Raw genomic sequence first — 17595 nt, 5'->3', positions numbered from 1 at the left:
GGCTACGACCCCCAGATTCCGCTGCAGAGCCGGCTTTGTGCGTAGGAGGCACACAAAGAAAGGTGATTCAGGCAGACATTATTCAAAAGCTACTTCGTCACGTAACTCTTTTGCCGTGTAACCCTTGAATAATGTTCAGGAAAGCTTTGGGCTTTTATTTTTGTTTAAGTTTTACTCCTTGTATTTAATTTTTTAAATAACAAGGTCACTAAAACTCATGCACGCTGCAAAAAACCTCATGCAGTAGTTAAGGTAAACCATCCAAGCAGTTTTTATTCATTAATATTCATAAATACACACAGCAGCTTCATTAGAGATTTCAATTTTCCTCTTCAGTTTGAATGTGGAGTATTAGGAGAGCCTTTTGCATGTCAAGGTACAGGAAGCAGAGATCACCCCTGCACTGCTACCTACATTTACCTGCTAGAAGTAAAAATTAGTTAAGTGGAAATGATTATCATATATATTTTCTCTCTTCCTTTGAATGTACACAATGTAACAAGAGTGACAGACCTGAAATTACAATCACCAAACAAACCCAAGATAGTTGTTGTCCACTTTCATTGGCAAATACAGCACAGAGGACATTGTCTGCGAATTGGGATGTCATCAAAGAGGAGGTGGTGGAGGCTCATTTCCTTTATTACTCTCTTTTAAATTTAGGTTTTCTAAAGCAACATCTAAAGGCATAATATCTACACAGCCCATAGCACCGAAATCTGCCATCTCCCCCCGTTCATCCTCGTCGGAGGACGAGCTCTCTTCGCGCACTAGAGTGGACAGAAGGAGCTCTTGGACAAACAGGCTGCGGTCCGCGCGCTCACTTTCCATGGACTGGCGCTCTGTTTCCGACATTTTAGGATCGTTCAACCTGCGAAACAGAAAAAAGAAACGGTCTTACCGGTAAGATGTCAGCGCGCAAGTACAGGGTCAATTTCGACAATGTCTTCTGTGCCAGCTTTCAGGTGGCAGAACTCAGACTCTGAGACATACTGCTGAAACACTCTGCTCTAATGTATCACCTCCATCACGTTGAGGTGAACTCCCCACACTTCGAGCAACACCGCTACCCAAGGTGCAAATCTACGCTTTCCTTAGGTTCAATGAGAAAAAATACACTTAGACTTCTCATGCTCCCTCTGGAAAAAGTGGTGGTGAGCACTTTTCAGAGGAAAACAAAATTTCCAATAGGTAGTATGCTTGAGGAAGTAGTGAGTTCCTAACCAGAATTTCACCCGTGGGCAGTAAAACGAGGAAAAGGAGCAACACTGGTCACAAAAACTAGTGACTAGAATATTCGGCTGAAAAAAACCCCTAGAAGTTCCTTTGACTTTTCTCTATTACTTCCATCTAATTCTTCCTAAAATGAAGATACCTTCTGGAGGGTGAGAGGTCAGGAAAACACACACACACGCACGCACATGCCCTCCCCCCCCGCCCCAACCCTGTTTCTCCTACCCAGGGCTGAACAGCAGGGCGGACTAAGAGCCGGGTACGCTCATCTGATATATGCACTTATGAAATCTGCATCACGCTGGGAAACTTGGTTCATCTGCATGGACACTGGACAGATGTTAAGAGCTGAATTCTTGTTACTCACCTGATAAAATGACTTAAGCAAAGTTCTGCTTAGTTTCAGTTATTGATTTTATTTCTCTACATTCTTAGTGTCAAAGAAAGAAAGGGAGGGGAGCCTGGGTGGCTCAGTCAGTTAAGCATCCAACTCTTGGTTTTGGCTCAAGTCATAACAGTTTGTGAGATCAAGCCTGCTTGGGTTTCTCTCTCTCCTCTCTCTCTGCCCCTCCCCAGCGTATGCACACACGCGCTCTCTCTCTTACTCTCAAACTAAATAAACTTTAAAAAAAAGGGGGGGGGGTGTAAAGAAAGAAAGGGATACTAGCTGGAGCACTGGGGTCAGGACAAGTAACCAAACAGGGAGAAGGCGGTGAGAGTGCAAGGGTGCCTGGCAGGCATGTATGACAGGTGCCTTGCCCAGAGATGGTGCACTTAGAGCCCATGCTCCTCAGGGACAGGCACCTGCTCTCTGCTGTCCTATCTATGCTGAAAGTGACAATACATACCGGGCCCTTACTATGGGTCAAACTCTGTCCTAAGTGCTTTCTGTAGGTTATTATCTCTTTTAACTCCTATGAGTTAGGTCATATTACTAACATTTTACAGGAAGAGGAAGCTGAAGCAGAGGTTAACTGACATGCTCAAAATCTTAGCTGTCAAGTTCAAAACCACTGGATGATTACATCTATGGCTCAGAGACAAATGAAAAGATCTAAATTTCAGAACTTGAAGCAAAAGGATCTGAAAAGTAATTACATAAAAGCCATTAAATTCACACTGAAAGGAAATGACTGATGATACACAGAAGACTACCTACACAGTGAGCAAAGCAGAGACATATAGCCTGAGATCCCCAACACTTTGGAGAGCATGTAATTGCAATATTACTGTTTTTTTTTTTCTTTTTTAAGATGATTAAGAGTCACATGCTCTACTGACTGAGTCAGCCAGGTACCCTATAATATTATTGTTTTTATTTTTAGTAAATAACTGAGAAAATATTTCATTCCTAAAAAGTAGATAAAATCTGGTACCAAGGCTAGATCTCCTAATGTGCCAAACTTCATTTGGGATCTAGAAGTAACTGCAAAGCTTGTGAAGATCTTCAAACTGGGAGTTAGCCAGTTAGCTGACTCTATTGCCAAAAAGACTGAAATCTGACCCAAGCACTGCAACAATAATTTTCTAAAAGATCCACAATTTGGATCCCAAGGCAACGGTTTCCCCACGATGAGTTCCAGGGTGCCATGAACAGGAACTGTGCCTGGCTAAAGAGGCCAAAGATAAGGCTTGGGCCCCACATAGATCACATAAGGGCTATGTGACCAGAGACCAGGTTTTTTCTTTGGAAATACTACAGCCTTGAAGCTTTCCTCCCCTTAAAGATTCATAATGCGTATTAATATAGTTCAAGTTCTGAGAAGCCCAATAATAAATGAACTACTTTTGTTAGTTAGTTTTGCCCAAAATTGTTTGTCAAGAAAAAAACCCTGAACATAAGTAACTCTACATGTTCCTTAGAATATATAAAGTCCCAGGTAATGTTTTTCTGGAAATACTACCTAAGATAGATCTTACCAGTCAGGATCAAATGATACAGTGAAAGGTAGGAAAAGTGGTCTGTAAACTGTAAGATACGTGCAACGTGCTGTATCAGATGACAGAAGGGGCCCTTCAAGAAGCTATGACCAGAATCCAGGAAGGCAGCTCAGAGGCCACCCACACCACGCCCTAGGAGTTGGGTGTGGTGTAGAAGAACTACAGAGAGAAAAATCCCAAATCAAGCCCACTGAGTTTCAGGCTAAAGAAAAAGAACGGGCCAAGCGTCAAGGGTGAGAAGATGTCTTTTCCAAAGATATTCATTCATTCCACCCACAGTCAGTGAACTCTCAGTGGATATACACATTGTCAGGTCTCCTGTTGAGGTACGTATCTAGACCTGCCAAGCTGGAAGACCCAAAAAGGTAAGGCTACATGGCAGCAAGGGTAGCTCCATCTGTGGCTCTGCGGTTTATGTTGAAGCAACATTTTCTGGTAATCACCAAGCACAGTTACTGTCTTTGCAGAGATAATCCCAAGGTAAATTCCCCCACCTGAAACCTCCTCCTTAGCCCCTAACAAATGAGAATAACGGGAACCATTAATTGGGCCTTTATTATATGTCAGATACTGAGCTAGACCATACATATACCAATATTCCATTTCATCCTCAAAATAATTCTCTTTCTCATGAGGCAAAACTCATAGGCTGTTGATGATAAGACTGAGGTATAGAGAAGTGATCTGCCAACAGTCCGAACTAGGTAGTGGCAAACCTGGGGCTCTAGACAGGGGTCTCCAATCATTTTTTATTCTGCATCCAAAACATATTATTTATAACTAGGCACAGGTGCCACTGTACCAACAGAGACATTTACAAGTATGATATAAATGAAATATACAGAGAACTAATATTGTCTTCTAGCATCAGTTTGGAGGTAACTGATACATTACACTGCTTTTCTCCTTCACTTCCCAGTTTTTACTTTATATTCCTCTATGCTCTGTTAAAGGCCCAGATTATTCCAGGTTCATTACCTGTTGAGCCTAAGTCTTCTCATCACTGCTCTTTCTAAAATTCCTTATGTTCTTAAAAGTCACATAAAATGCCGACAGGCTTGGGAGAAAAAGATGTTCAGTTGCTGATGGTAGTTTTCAGAAGCAGGTAAGAACTCTATTCCATCCAGTAAAACCATTTACTGTATGTACTGCACACAGTATTTGTTGCACTATGGTAAAAAATTTTGAAAACTGTCACTTTTGTTTGTGCCAATTTCAAGAACTTAAATCCTGCTTCTTTAGAAATTCTCAGGAGAAAACCACTATGTTGTGAAATCCTCTCCCCTACCTTTTATGTTTCACAGCTGACTGAAACTGGCAATAAAAGGAAAGCAATGTTAATTATGACAATAAAGATACCTAATATGTCCCCAGAATGTAATGAGAATGGTGTTTCAGTTATATGGGCAAAACGGGGAAAAAATTCACATGAGATGATAATTGACTGTCAGAACGAGACCACTAGCAGTGCTGTGTTAACCACTATTCTTCACATTCTCGGGGAAATACTGAATATGCGGTTTTGCGGAGAGATCGTGAGTTTTAAGGGTCGGATCAAACACAGCCTTTAAGAACACGGACAAGGCACAAGAGAGAAAAGATCATTTCAGACCACGTGGCGCCAGCCAACCACTGCTTGTCAAAGCTGTGTGGACAGACGAGCTACCTTGTTAAAAGAAACTGGGAATTGTGGACAGTCTGCGGACTGCTTTCCGTGTTGGCGATGTTGGTCGCTGCCGTGGACTGCGTGATCGTGGTGGTGACGCCGCTCGTGTTAGCGCGCCGGGTGGCGTTGCGGGCGGTCTCCAGCTGCTGCCGCGCCGCCTGCGCGTGCTGCCGCTCCAGCTGCAGCTGCATCTGCAGCTGCTGCAACTGCGAAGCGGAAGGGCCCGAAGAGTTAAGCTGTCCTCCCGCGGACCGCCTCACTCCTGACAGCTGAGACAGCAGCTCTGCCAACGGAAACGAAGGGGGTTAATGTCTCGTTAGATGCTGCAGGAAACAAAAGGCTGAAGGTCGCGCTTTTAGAGGAGCATTAAAAACGATGGCCAACAGGCAGGTGGGTATCCATGGCAACATAAAGTTCAGCTGGGAGCTCAGCACCTTTCCTTTTATTAAAGATTTTATTTGTAGGTTGTAATCTCTACACTCGACGTGGGTCTTGAATTTAACAATCCCAAGACCAGGAGTCGCATGCTCTACTGACTGAGTCAGCCAGGCGCCGCCCCTCGGTACCTTTTAGAATGCCTCCTGGAGGTAGCGGCTGTTGTGCATGGAGAATGCAAATCCATGAATATTAACCCACATACAATTATTTTTAAGCAGAACATAACAGATTGCTGCTTAATGGACAAATTTAGTTATACTTTCTCTTAATATTGTAGTAAATTAAAGTGGATCATCTGCCGGCCCAATCATAATATAAACCTTCTCCATACAAGCTCCATGAAAGAAGGGGTCAAGTCTACCATTTATACTATTCCAGCTCCTAGAACAGTGCCTGGCGCATAGTAGGCCTCAAACATTTACTCAATGATTGAATGATGATCCGAATTACATCCAAGAGGCCCAGATCATTTCTATCTGTGACCCTCGCACCACTCACCTTTGCCTTGTCTCTGGTACTTTCTGGTACTGTCATTTGAGAGCCCTGGAGTACCACTGGACTATCACTGGTAATGTTCAGTAAGGCTGACTGGCTCCTGACTGTACAGCCTAGTTAGTGGCCTGTTACAATCCAGACTCTCTTCTTTCGATAAGGTTGAACTCACCAAGAGCAATGTGGACCTTTGTCCCTGAGTCCTCATCTAAGTAGGGTGCAGGAAGCGCCTTGTCCCACATGGGAGAGTTCCACCTAGCTTACATGGAATTACGTGGAATTGTCTGCCTTACTAGCAAATACTCTTCGTCGTTAAAATTCTTTAACGGGTGTTTCTGTTTTCTAGCTCACTGTTGTTTTATCCCACAGGTTCTTACACCATTCTTTCATATAGCCTACAACTAAAATAAACTAATTTCCATCGGCAGAAAAAATTGGAAAGAATTTCTCACTTTTGAATTTTGTTTCCAGAAATGAACTTTTACAAAAAGCCTACTAACAAAGACAGTAGGTAAATATTCCCTTTGGATGAAGAAGTATTTTTTAAAATCCCCAAAACTCAGTTCACAGGGTTTATTGCACATCCAAATGCCCAAAGCACATTTGGAATTTAGAGGTTATATCTATAGGTCCGTACATTTTAAAGAACATTGTATGAGTAAAACTGTTCCTAGTTTGTACCACAGATCCACACTTACCAGCGTCCCAGGGTTGTTCTGCAAGGTGCATCACGATTTTCAGGCACATATTCACCATGCGCACACATTTCAGAACTTGTACAGGCTTCCCAGAGTCTTACCTTAGCCTGTCTGTGTTTCGTGCATCTTACAGTCTCAGGCTACTGTGATTTCTGACATTGTATTTTCACCTCCAACCTCTTTGCTCTGCTGCTGGCTTCCCAGGTTGGTCATGTACTAAGCCCGGAGGACTTGGCTATGAACTACATATTCAAATGTTGTCGTTTTTTAAATAAGATTTTCTCAAGCTACTGAAACACATACTTTTCAGTATGTTCCCTAAGAGTATAGTTCTCAAATCAAGGCAAGAACAGAGAAACTCCTACTTTACTTTCTTCTATGAGAAGAGCTTAATTCTCTAGTCTTGTCAATTAGTTTTATTATCTGTGTGTTTGGGGGGGTTGAACCATGGAACTCTGAAAGTCTTCCGACTCTGAAATCTTTGATCATTTTCTTGGGTTTCAATACAGGCCACAAATAGAACCCAGAGCCATTTCTTAGTATCTTCTGCTCTAAGTGCTTAAAGAAATGTCAGAATGATATGAACTACTTTATGTTGCCCACTTTTAAAATATTTCATACTAATAAAATTCGGGGAAGTTCTGTGAAGGAATGTAGGAGCATGATGAGAGACTAAAACCACAAATTCCACCAAAACATTTTAAAGGAAGGCCCCCTCCCTGGCCATTTCCTTTATTAATGGGAAACTAACTTACCAGCTATAGGATCCATGGCCTCCCTATTGCTTGGAGAATATGAACTCTGAGAGGAAGAAAGTCCACCAGTAGAACTGCTAGTAAAGTGCATGTTTGATCTACGAGCACGAGGACCTCCTAGTCCCCGGCCAGGGTGAAACATTCTACGTACATGTCGAACACCACTCGATTCATCGTAACTCCAAAGTTAAGAAAAGAACCCAAGTATTTCACAGAAAGAAAAAAAAAAATCACTTGAGCCCCTGTTAGACAGACATGCAGATTTCCTAAATTGTAAGCATTTAAAAATAGCACATTTCATTTAGAATGCAAACATCACAACCATATCTACAAGGGCTATTAACGCTAAAAAAAAGACACTCAAATATAAAGCAACGTGTGAGTGAATGAGTGAGTGTGTGTGTGTGTGTGTGTGTGTGTGTGTGTGTGTGTGTTTTCAAAGGGAAAAATGTTTTTCCAGATAGGAACAAATTTCTTCCTAGCCTCCAGCGACAATAACTGGCTGGGGTAAAGGGCACCATTGGGTCAGACTCCCAAGATAAGGCATCGCCTTACCCTGACCTCAGGGCTGAATTTCATATATGTTCATACTGAAGTAACCAAAATTAATAAGCATCAATTTTTTTATCTGAGGGGAGCTATGCTAATCAAGTCTCAATTATCATCTGGAATAGAAAAGAACGGTATGAGCAGTTTTATTTACATTTTTAGTTTTTTAGGTTTTATTTATTTAAGTAATCTCTACACCCAACATGGGGCTCGAACTCACCAACCTGAGATCAAGAGTTGCATGCTCTCTGACTGAGCCAGCCAGGTGCCCCCTGCATGAATAATTTAAATTCAGGAATAAAAGACTCCTTTTGGTTATTAGTTTTAATCTGTCTTCAAGTTGTTTTTTAATGCTGCTGCTAAACTGAAAACTAGATTTGTATTTTTTAATAGCAGTGGACAGAGAGAGAGTAACACCACATTTATCAAGAGGTCAAATTCCGAGGGGTGCCTGGCTGGCTGTCAGAAGAAATTACTTAAAAAAAACAAAACAAAACAAAACAAAAGTCAAAGCTAGCAGCCTAACCCACCTTCTACAGCTGACTCAAAGTAAAGAAGGTCCTGAACAGCAAATAGCCGCCCAAACTCATGAAGACAACCTTGTGTTTCCACACAGGCAAATGTATGGGTAAAGCACAGCCAAAGAGACTTTTCTTTCAAAGCAGTACACGGAACAGCTATATGGTACAGAATGACTTTTTAAAAAAAACGTTTATTGAAAATATTTTTGAGAGAGCCAGAGGGAGAGCACAAGAAGGTGAGAGGCAGAGAGGGAGTGGGGGACAGAGGATCTCAAGTGGGCTCTATGCTGACAGCAGAAAGCCTGATGTGGGGCTCAGACTCATGAATCGTGACATCATGACCTGATCCAAAGTCGGGACACCTAACCGACTAAGCCACCCAGGAGCCCTGGTGCAGAATAACTTTGCTGGCTTCCCAGTTTTCAGCCGATGATTTTGGAGTGATTTAAGGATAGGATGAGTGATTACTGAAGTCCTCAGGTGCCATTATAATGTGTACTGTTTCATCATGGTATTCATGATAATGGCTTAGGTTTTACAGGAAGTAATGTTATGATCACCATATTTTGTTTTTAAAAAAGCATCTAGGTGTAAAAAGTACACTTTAGGAAGGTTCCATCTAAACAGCAAAAAAAAAAAAAAAAAAAAAAATTCTGGTGCCTATGAGGTTCGGAGAGAAGCTATTCCCTCATGACAAAGTCACCACACAGAATCACTTGAAGTACCTGAAAAATCAGTATATTTCCAGGATAACTGCAATGTCAACATTTTGTTTTCCAGAGCTTAATGGCAATACTGGTTAGGAATCTAAAATGTAACATATGCCTTCTCCTATTTTTATTTTGCATAATTTAATGTTCTCTTGATAACCAGGGACTTATAAAAATCTCACAAAAATGGATGTAGGTGACACGGGACATTCTACTGAATGGATACTAATTTCATTACAGGACCCCGAACTTGCTGAAAAAGTTCAGGATTCAGGATAACAGCCTGGCTTGCAATTACTTGCCTAGCTTCTCCATGAAGACGGTGCAGAACAGGGATCAAGCATAACCCTGCTCCGTATTGTTTTAAGATTCTTTCATATAAAATGTGAAGTGACTCAAAGACTTAAGTATTCTTGGCCCATTCAGGTTTTCTTATTCTCTTCAAGAAAAAAACAAAAAAAAAAATCACAACTTTCTTCATTATGCTTTCATGTCCTCAGCACTTAGGAGAGAGGAAAAGTGGTGTCATCTGTTCCTCTGTCCTTGACTGGCTCAGGTCTGGCTGACATTCTCATTTCTTAGGTTGGCTCCATATCTTTGTATTCGCTTTCGTTTGCTTTTATTCCCCTAACTCCGAAGGGCCATGCTGCCAATTAGAACATTGGGAACTGTGAGCAAGGGATGGGAGCTGGGGGACAAGAAAACCGTCAAGCCAGTTTCTTCCTCAGTAGGACTATGGCTGGATTATGGTTGCCGGGAGGCAATCAAAGAAATCAGAATAAAGTCTGGCAAAGAGGAAAGTCGTGATTAGCTCTTGAACCACTTCAAACTGCAATGAATACTGAAACCTTTACATGAAAATGGACCCCTGAGTTAATAGGTGACAGTTTTCGAAAAACAATTCATAACTTGAGGCGAGAAGCACACAGCGCACAAAATTAATTACTCCGGTGGGCCGTTCATCTCTTGAAGATCACAGGGAACATCACCAGCAACTGCTGAGAGACAGACTTGCGAAGGGGAAGCAGAAAGGAAAGTGGGAAAGGACTTCAGAGCTGGCCGTGAACTGATGCGATCCTACTCAGAGACTGGGCGGGGAATGGCAGTCTCTGGAGAAAGGGGCTCCCAAGGGAGAGGAGCCCCGGCATGCACTCCTGCTCATCATCCCCCACTAGAATGGGGTACGGCAACAGAGGACACAGAGGGGAAGCACATAAATTCTCCTTGTACTCAACTAGATTTTAATTCGGATTAGTGTTTTCCTCTTTCGTATGAAAACACCCTGCTGAAGACTTATCACCTGGGCAAAGGGTCTTAAGGGAATCTGACCGAAACGAAGTGAAGATGACGAGCAAGGCGGCTTTCAGTGAGTGTTGTTCATGTGACGGGCACAGCATGTAACAAGAGAAATAAATTGCATCTCAACACTGAGTCACTTTTAGGAAAGGTCAAATAAACTCAAATAATTTGGAAGTTAGTTTATGTCTTTGGGTATATTGTCCTTAAAAATAATCAAAATGACAAACATTACAAACAGCTCTATCCCTTCTTGCCTCTTAAAAGGATATTAAATCTCTAGGGGCTCTGTGTTCAAGTGTAAGATGAGCTGCAAAGTCATCCGTGACATGATTAGGATCGCCTCCAGGTAATGCTGCACATATTGGACAAATCTGAAATGAAAGTAAAGAAAGCAGATTTAATAGATGGATATTGATCAGACATCTTGTTGGATGAATATTTTACTATAACTGAGTTTTAACCAGGCAACAACACAGTAGAGATCCTGAACTAGTAAACAGCAACGGAGGCCTGAATATGAACTACGGCACATCCACGCTGTTACTTACAACTCTGACAGATAACCTCTCAGGGTCAGACACAACGGTTCTAGACAAACAGCTCAAACTTGAGCTCTGGTAAAGCCTTCTAACAGCCTGGCCGATTCATTTGCATGGTCTGACAAAACACTTTCCATAAAAAAAAATTTGTTTAAAGATGTGCTATTTAATTAGTGCACATTCACATCTGACTAAGTTTGGTCTTGAATGGTAAAGACGGAGACATAAGCCTCCCCAAAGTAAGCTAGATTTGAGGGCCAATCTCCAAATACGACAGCAAAGCTCTTATTAAAATACAACTATACAAGCTCATATATTAAGACAGTGATTACTGGTAATGTGCAAATATGCTCTATAAATTCATGAATAGGACTCCCAAGGGAAAATGGGGATGGGAGCCCATTTTTAGAACTCTATCTTTCAGAGGAATGGGAGGCGGAACAAAAGCTTGTTCAGGTTAAGGTCAAGGAGTAGAAGACCAACTTCTTGTGCGCCTTAGGGCAAGGGATAGGAGAAAGGAATAAAGTGTGTGTGCACACGCAGAGCTCAGGGGAGCCTTCAGAGGCTGGAAATGTGGTTTCTGAAGCGGTAGGTTAGAGAGGAGTGGTGACACAGGAAGAAGAGGGGTAGGATCAAGAGAAAGGAACTTTGAGAGGAAAGGCCCCTTCTCTTCCAGAAATCCAAATGGGTAAATGATGGTCTAGGAGTGGAAGCCAAGCCTTGAGGTGTAAAGAACTTGAGAGCTAAAGAACAGAACCAAACAGAAAGGTCTGATGCAAAGGGGCACAGCCAAAGGGAGCCCCAGGAAGTGTACAAAGCTTTAGGCTTGTGTCTCTCTAGGGAGAAAAGAACTGAGGCTAGGATATGTGATTTACGTTGCCAATACACGTGTTGTATCTCTGAATTCTTTCACCTGGAGTAAAATTCAGGCACTCGGTTGACCTTGCTGCCTGCCTGTGGTGGTGTAAAAGAGATGAAGAGGCAGGTGCAAGGCGAGACTTGGAAGGCCAATACTGGGATACAGACAGGAAAACAAACTATCTGATCCCCAGAGCCTATGCCAATGCAAATCACCATCTTCTCAGGACTAGAAAGCAGAAGTCCCCTGAAAGTCTGACTCTGATTTGATTCCAGTTCCTCTTATGCCCATTCAGCTGTTCTGATTATATCTGCTTCAGGAGTCTGAGAAATATCCTTAAGAAACCCTAAAGATGCTCATGAGAAATAACACTTAAGCAGGACAGTGTGCAAAAGAAGAAGGGAGGTCACATAGGAATGTGCCTGCAAAGAAATGAAGAAAGCACTGGAGAAACATGTGCGTGCCTTTCTTAGAAGATGCCACAGAGATGTTCAGACATTTTTTCCTCTGTCAGAGAGAAGAGCAATTGTATCTGTTCATAAATGTACAGATAATCAACTCTCTTTCCCAGGAATTTAGGTTCTACTGTCTGTGTCATTCCTGTACTATGATACTGCAGGCAGTGTCCGCTGTACTTATTTTACTTTTTGTGTGTTTCTCTCTTGCCTAGCTAGATTGTCAACGGTTTTGAGAAATGCAGGACAGTGTGATTTGGTTGTTGTTTGGGAACCGTGACCAGACTTGCTTAAAACAAAAAGACCAACAGGTTTGGAGAAGCAAAAACAACCTCCAGTTTAACAAATCAAACAAACAAGCCAGCTTAGATATTTTTGAGTCCCTCAATTTTGCAACAATTTAACAGGTGCTGGACAATGCAGAGCTTTATTACAAAGCGACAAGATTACAAGTGTTAAGATTTTTATCCAAAGAAAAAATAACCAGAAAGAGGAAAAGGCACCTTCCTTCTAAGATATTTGCTTTAGACTGGCCTTTGGCTAAGGTCTATGCACAACTCGAACTGCACAAAAGATAACTGTAGAAGTTTCAGTACTTTGAGGACACACGCAAATGTTCTTAGATGAGAGAAGTATCCTTGAGAATATGCATTCCCGGAAGGAAGACAAAATGGGAAAGTACAGATATCAAATGTACTAAGAATGCCCTAACAGGACCGACAGCCTCCTATACCCTAGAAAAGCACCTTTGAGATGGGGATCTAGACTAGTGCCTAGTTTTGAGTGTGTCTTTACTTCCACACACCCAGTATTTTGCAGAGGACAGAAAAATTCCACACAAAAGATACGCTGTTAACCCTAAACTTACGAGTCTGTCAACATTAATATTTATCATGCTTCGACTGCCACATGATATAGTAACATCTATTACTTGAACAAGCAAATTCCGTAACACATTATCTTAACGCAATGACAACTTGCCAGCGTTCAGGCATATTGAACTGGCATAAGTCAGTGTTTCCTGAAATTGGCTGAGGATATAATTCATCCAGAATATTTGGTAAAAACACAGTTCTCTAGGCCCCTGCCTGGAAACTGATTCTAGGAGATTTGAAAATCTATATTTTTGACAAGGGTCCCAATTATCTTACAATTAGGTAAGTTTGGTAAATACAGCTTAAATATACAACGGTATTTAAAAATAATAAATATCCTGAGGAATGAAACATGAAATGTTGTATTTACTATCCCCTGGCTCAAATTCTTTCTTTTTTCTTTTTCTTTTTTTTTTTTTTTAGTGTTTTTATTTTTGAGAGAGAGAGCACAAGTGGGGGAGGTGCAGAGAGAGAGGGAGACACAAAAACAACCACAGAGGGGTTAAGTTCTCATGATGTAGTGAGCTCTTCTCCATTTTTTTTTTTTTTTTTTTTTTTGGATAGGCTTCATTACAAATTTCTTGGCCATTTTGTTCACTGTTCCAGAAAATGCATTTTAAAAAACTGTCTATCTGATCCAGTATATAACCTGGCTCGAACTGAAGCTACTAGACCACAGCACTACAGAGAGATCGGTCTTGCACCAAAATCATTCAGCAGATGCTGAGAGCTAGGCTGGTTCTTTACCATGAGGCTGACCCACTTTGGAGCATCATCCTCTCAGACCACTTGAAACTGCCCTTGAACTCAGATTCTGGGACACTAAGTTTCTTGTTAACAGCAAACACTTTTTTTTAAAGTTTATTTATTTACTGAGAGAGAAACACAGAGAATGAGCGGGGGGGGGGGGGTGGTTGTTGAGAGGGAGGGAGAGAGAATCCCAAGCAGGCTCATCGGTGCAGAGCCCGACCTGGGGCTCAACCCCACGAATTGTGAGATCATGACCTGAGCTGAGATCAAGAGTCAGATGCTTAACTGACTGAGCCACCCAGGTGCCCTGTAGCAGCAAACACTTTAAGTGAAATAACTGGTTTGGCAATTGGTATTTCTTGACTAGGTTTCTGAAACTTGATAAACTCATTTATTTCATTTATCTGATTAATTTTAGATCTCTGAGAAATATGTTCCTTTTGAGTAACTGTTCAAAAGCTGTGATTTCCCTATATCATCTTCTATTGTTACTTTCTAGTAACACACCAAATGTTTGATGCATCGTTTGTCTGGCAGGCAGCACAGCTTCTTTGTAGTTCATTTTTTGGACCTTTTTAAAAAAGATTCCTTTTCATCCACATAATCATTATGATTAGGTTCATCGTGTCACAAAAGGACTACAGAATCACTCAAATCCTACCATCCTTCCATTCCCAAGTAAAAGCCCGGGTGGCATGATGGTGGAGAAAGTAACATTATTCCTCTGTACAAATGTCAAACCTCTTTATTATCCACCAGACCAAGTGGACAAATGTTCTCGTTTTAATGGTTCTCTAGTATCTGGCCGTACTCACCTGATTCCATTTTATTTCCCATTATTTCCCACAACAATCAATACCTTACCATCCCTTCTACCTACTATGTTTCTTTCTCAATACCACATCTTAGTTCATGTTGTCTCTTCCCTCTGAATAATGCCTTTACCTTCCCATTCTGTCCACTTTTTGACATCATACCCATTTTTTCAAGGCCTACATGAAGTCCCAAAGCCCTCTGACTCCTTCCTGTGTTATTCTCCAATTGTGTCAAATAAGCTAGTTTGCTCTTCAGATGGGCCACAAAGTCTGTGTGGGTTGAGGCCACATGTTTTACAGTTGTTATGCTGAGAGCCACTGTGCCTTACTCCAAGAATTCAGAGGCCTCAGAAAGCACTTCACACTTTACATACTAAACGTAATGTTCTTGGTTAATACTTGGGGAGATACGTTCAGAAGTCATGAACATTTATCTAGAGAAAGGCCACTAAAATCTCCCTTTCCAACTTGTCCTTAATAATTGACCCAGGAATGATCTGGAACAGAGAATCTTCTGACATTATCCTCTGAGGGCAAAGAAGGGAAGGTAAAGTGAACGTTGTGTTCCCCTCACCCTCTTCCTATTTATAACTAACGACTCAATTTCTCTCAGGCACCCACACATTTTCTCACATAAAGCCCTTCTGCAGCCCCCCACCTTCCTGTTACTTTGCTTTCTGTCCAGTCATGACATGAACATTCCTTCTCCTTGTTCCTTTTCTCTACTACAGCTGTGGGTCAAGTTATGAAGTGAATCACGGTTAAGAAGATTAAAGGTATTACTCTTGTATCTGAGGAGTTACAGGTTCTGCAGCAAAATCACAATGCAGTGAAGAATAACTGCCACAGCTCTACTGCCTTCAGAAAAGCTGCTTATTTACTTGTGTTTGGTGAGTTTGTGCACCCCCCACATCATAAGCACAAGAAAGATAAAAACACAATTCCAAGTCAAATAATTTTCCTTTGTTAATATTATACCAACTTTCTTTCTTTCTTTTTTTAATAAATGGGGAGGAGAGAAAGTTCTTTTTTCTTTTTTTTTTTTAATGTTTATTTATTTTGAGAGAAAGAGAGAGTGTGAGTGGGAGAGGGGCAAGAGAGAGGAAGAGAGAGAATCCCAATCAGGCTCTGTGCTGACGGTGCAGACTCCTACGTGGGCCCCAATCCCACGAACTGTGAGATTATGACCTGAGCTGAAATCCAGAGTCAGACACTTAACTGACTGAGCCACCCAGGCGCCCCTCTACTAGCTTTCTAATACAAGATTACATAGGCTTTTCCTAAGCTAGCTTCGAAATCAAAATTCACCACATGATGTGTTCTGCCAACCTCGTACTTATTTATTGTGCTCTGAGTTTCAAGCTAGGTGTCCAAAGGACATTTACAAAAATAGCTTCTTTTTAAGTTGGTGTTTTCTTCTTCCTTTCTTCTCATATGTGTAGGTTATATAAATTTAAATGAAAACATGTAACAAAGCCTTGTGAGCACTGTTTCAGATACGGGGCACCTTCTGGGACTGCAATAAACACGGTTTCTCTTGTGCTACTGTTTACAACTGCGTCAGTTTTCTAGTTAAAGGATCTATGCCAAGAAGTCCAGGTGGGCTAGTTAATGAAAGTTAATGAAAGTTCTCACCAGTCAAATTTGTTATATTGTATAATTTTGTTACTATGGATTAACTAATTCATTAAGTATTTACTGAGGACCAAATCAGTGTTCACTTAATATCCTGGGTTATAAAAATATTAAGAAATGAAGACAGTGAACATGGTGATCCTGCCGCCATTCAAGTTCATACAAATTCCATTTTTTTTTTTTTTTAGTTTCATCTCTTCTTATAAATTGGGATGTATTTTTCATTATTTATTCAAACCAGATTACAATTCATGTCTCTTCTTTCGAAGGGCTCTTAAACTCACCTCTAGATATACCCCACACTTGTTCTGTTAGGCAAAATTTTCTGATCACTTGCAATATAATGGGATGCTTTTAACAGAATTTCTTTTACTGAAAAGTGATGATCCAAAAAGAGCTATTAGAATTTAAAGCCAAGACACATAAAAAAGCCTTCAAATGCATTTTAATCCTTAGAGTTAAACAAACATAAAGTTGATAATCTACCAAGCTAACTATTGCTGAGGTTTATTGGTGATGTCAGGTTTTTGATCTCCTACCCAATTAAAAGTGGTTCATCTTATAAAATCTGTAGCTATAATAAATATAAGACTGAATGCTGGAGTTTTGCTTTGAAGAGATACATAAAGCACTACTGGAAAATCTTTTGGGCCTAGAACTATCTAAGTTGTAGCCACTTGCACCTTAACCATCCAGTTTGCCAATATAGACATAGGTCCTTTCAAGATTTGAGTGAGCACACCATTCAACTGGATTACAATCTAATTTTCTATTGTTACAGCGCAACACTGAAATTAACTTATAATGAAGTAGGAGTTACTTCATATTGAGTTTATTTTTCTCCTCAGTTCCATTCTCCCCATTTTAATACTTAGGTTGGAAGTGTCACATGCTTCTAAAGAGTAGCATTTAGAATTTTAGGAGTGTTTGCTATATACAAAAGTTTTAATTTTCCTTACATTTTTTTCAATTTTTTCATGTAAAAAAATGTTTATTTATTTGAGAGAGAGACGGGGGGGGGGGGGGGGAGACAAAGAGGGAGGGAGGGGCAGAAAGAGAGGGAGACACAGAATCTGAAGCAGGCTCCAGGCTGTCAGCACAGAGCCCGCCACAGGGCTCGAACTCACAAGCTGTGAAATCATGATCTGAGCCAAAGTTGGACACTCAACCAACTGAGCCACCCAGAAGCCCCTTCCTTACATTTTTATACATGATTTAAAAGTCCTAAATAACTAAGTTTTGGGTTTAAATGTTATTTTACTTACTTACTTAAAGATTTTTTTTTTTCTTAAGTAGGGCTTCATGCCCAGCACGGAGCCCAAGGTGGGGCTTGAACTGACCCTGTGATCAAGATCTGAGTTGAGA

At 41.0% G+C, this 17595-nt stretch overlaps 1 protein-coding gene across 2 annotated transcripts in view; it reads right to left on the bottom strand.

Moving 5' to 3' along the window:
• Positions 1 to 247: 247 nt before the first annotated feature.
• The window catches only part of KCMF1 (potassium channel modulatory factor 1), a 78961-nt gene continuing 61613 nt past the window's right edge, over positions 248 to 17595 (bottom strand). For both annotated transcript variants that reach the window (XM_023251819.2, XM_045054488.1), the window contains exons 4-7: positions 10572 to 10673; positions 7224 to 7398; positions 4841 to 5123; positions 248 to 871 (exon numbers count right to left, since the gene is read on the bottom strand). In XM_023251819.2, coding sequence (XP_023107587.1) covers positions 610 to 871; positions 4841 to 5123; positions 7224 to 7398; positions 10572 to 10673 — 822 coding nt within the window. In that variant the 3' untranslated portion in view covers positions 248 to 609. The remainder of the gene's footprint in view (positions 872 to 4840; positions 5124 to 7223; positions 7399 to 10571; positions 10674 to 17595) is intronic.

Source organism: Felis catus, chromosome A3 (genome assembly GCF_018350175.1).
Source record: "Felis catus isolate Fca126 chromosome A3, F.catus_Fca126_mat1.0, whole genome shotgun sequence".
Lineage (NCBI taxonomy): Eukaryota > Metazoa > Chordata > Mammalia > Carnivora > Felidae > Felis > Felis catus.
This window is presented reverse-complemented; position numbering and strand designations above follow the sequence as displayed.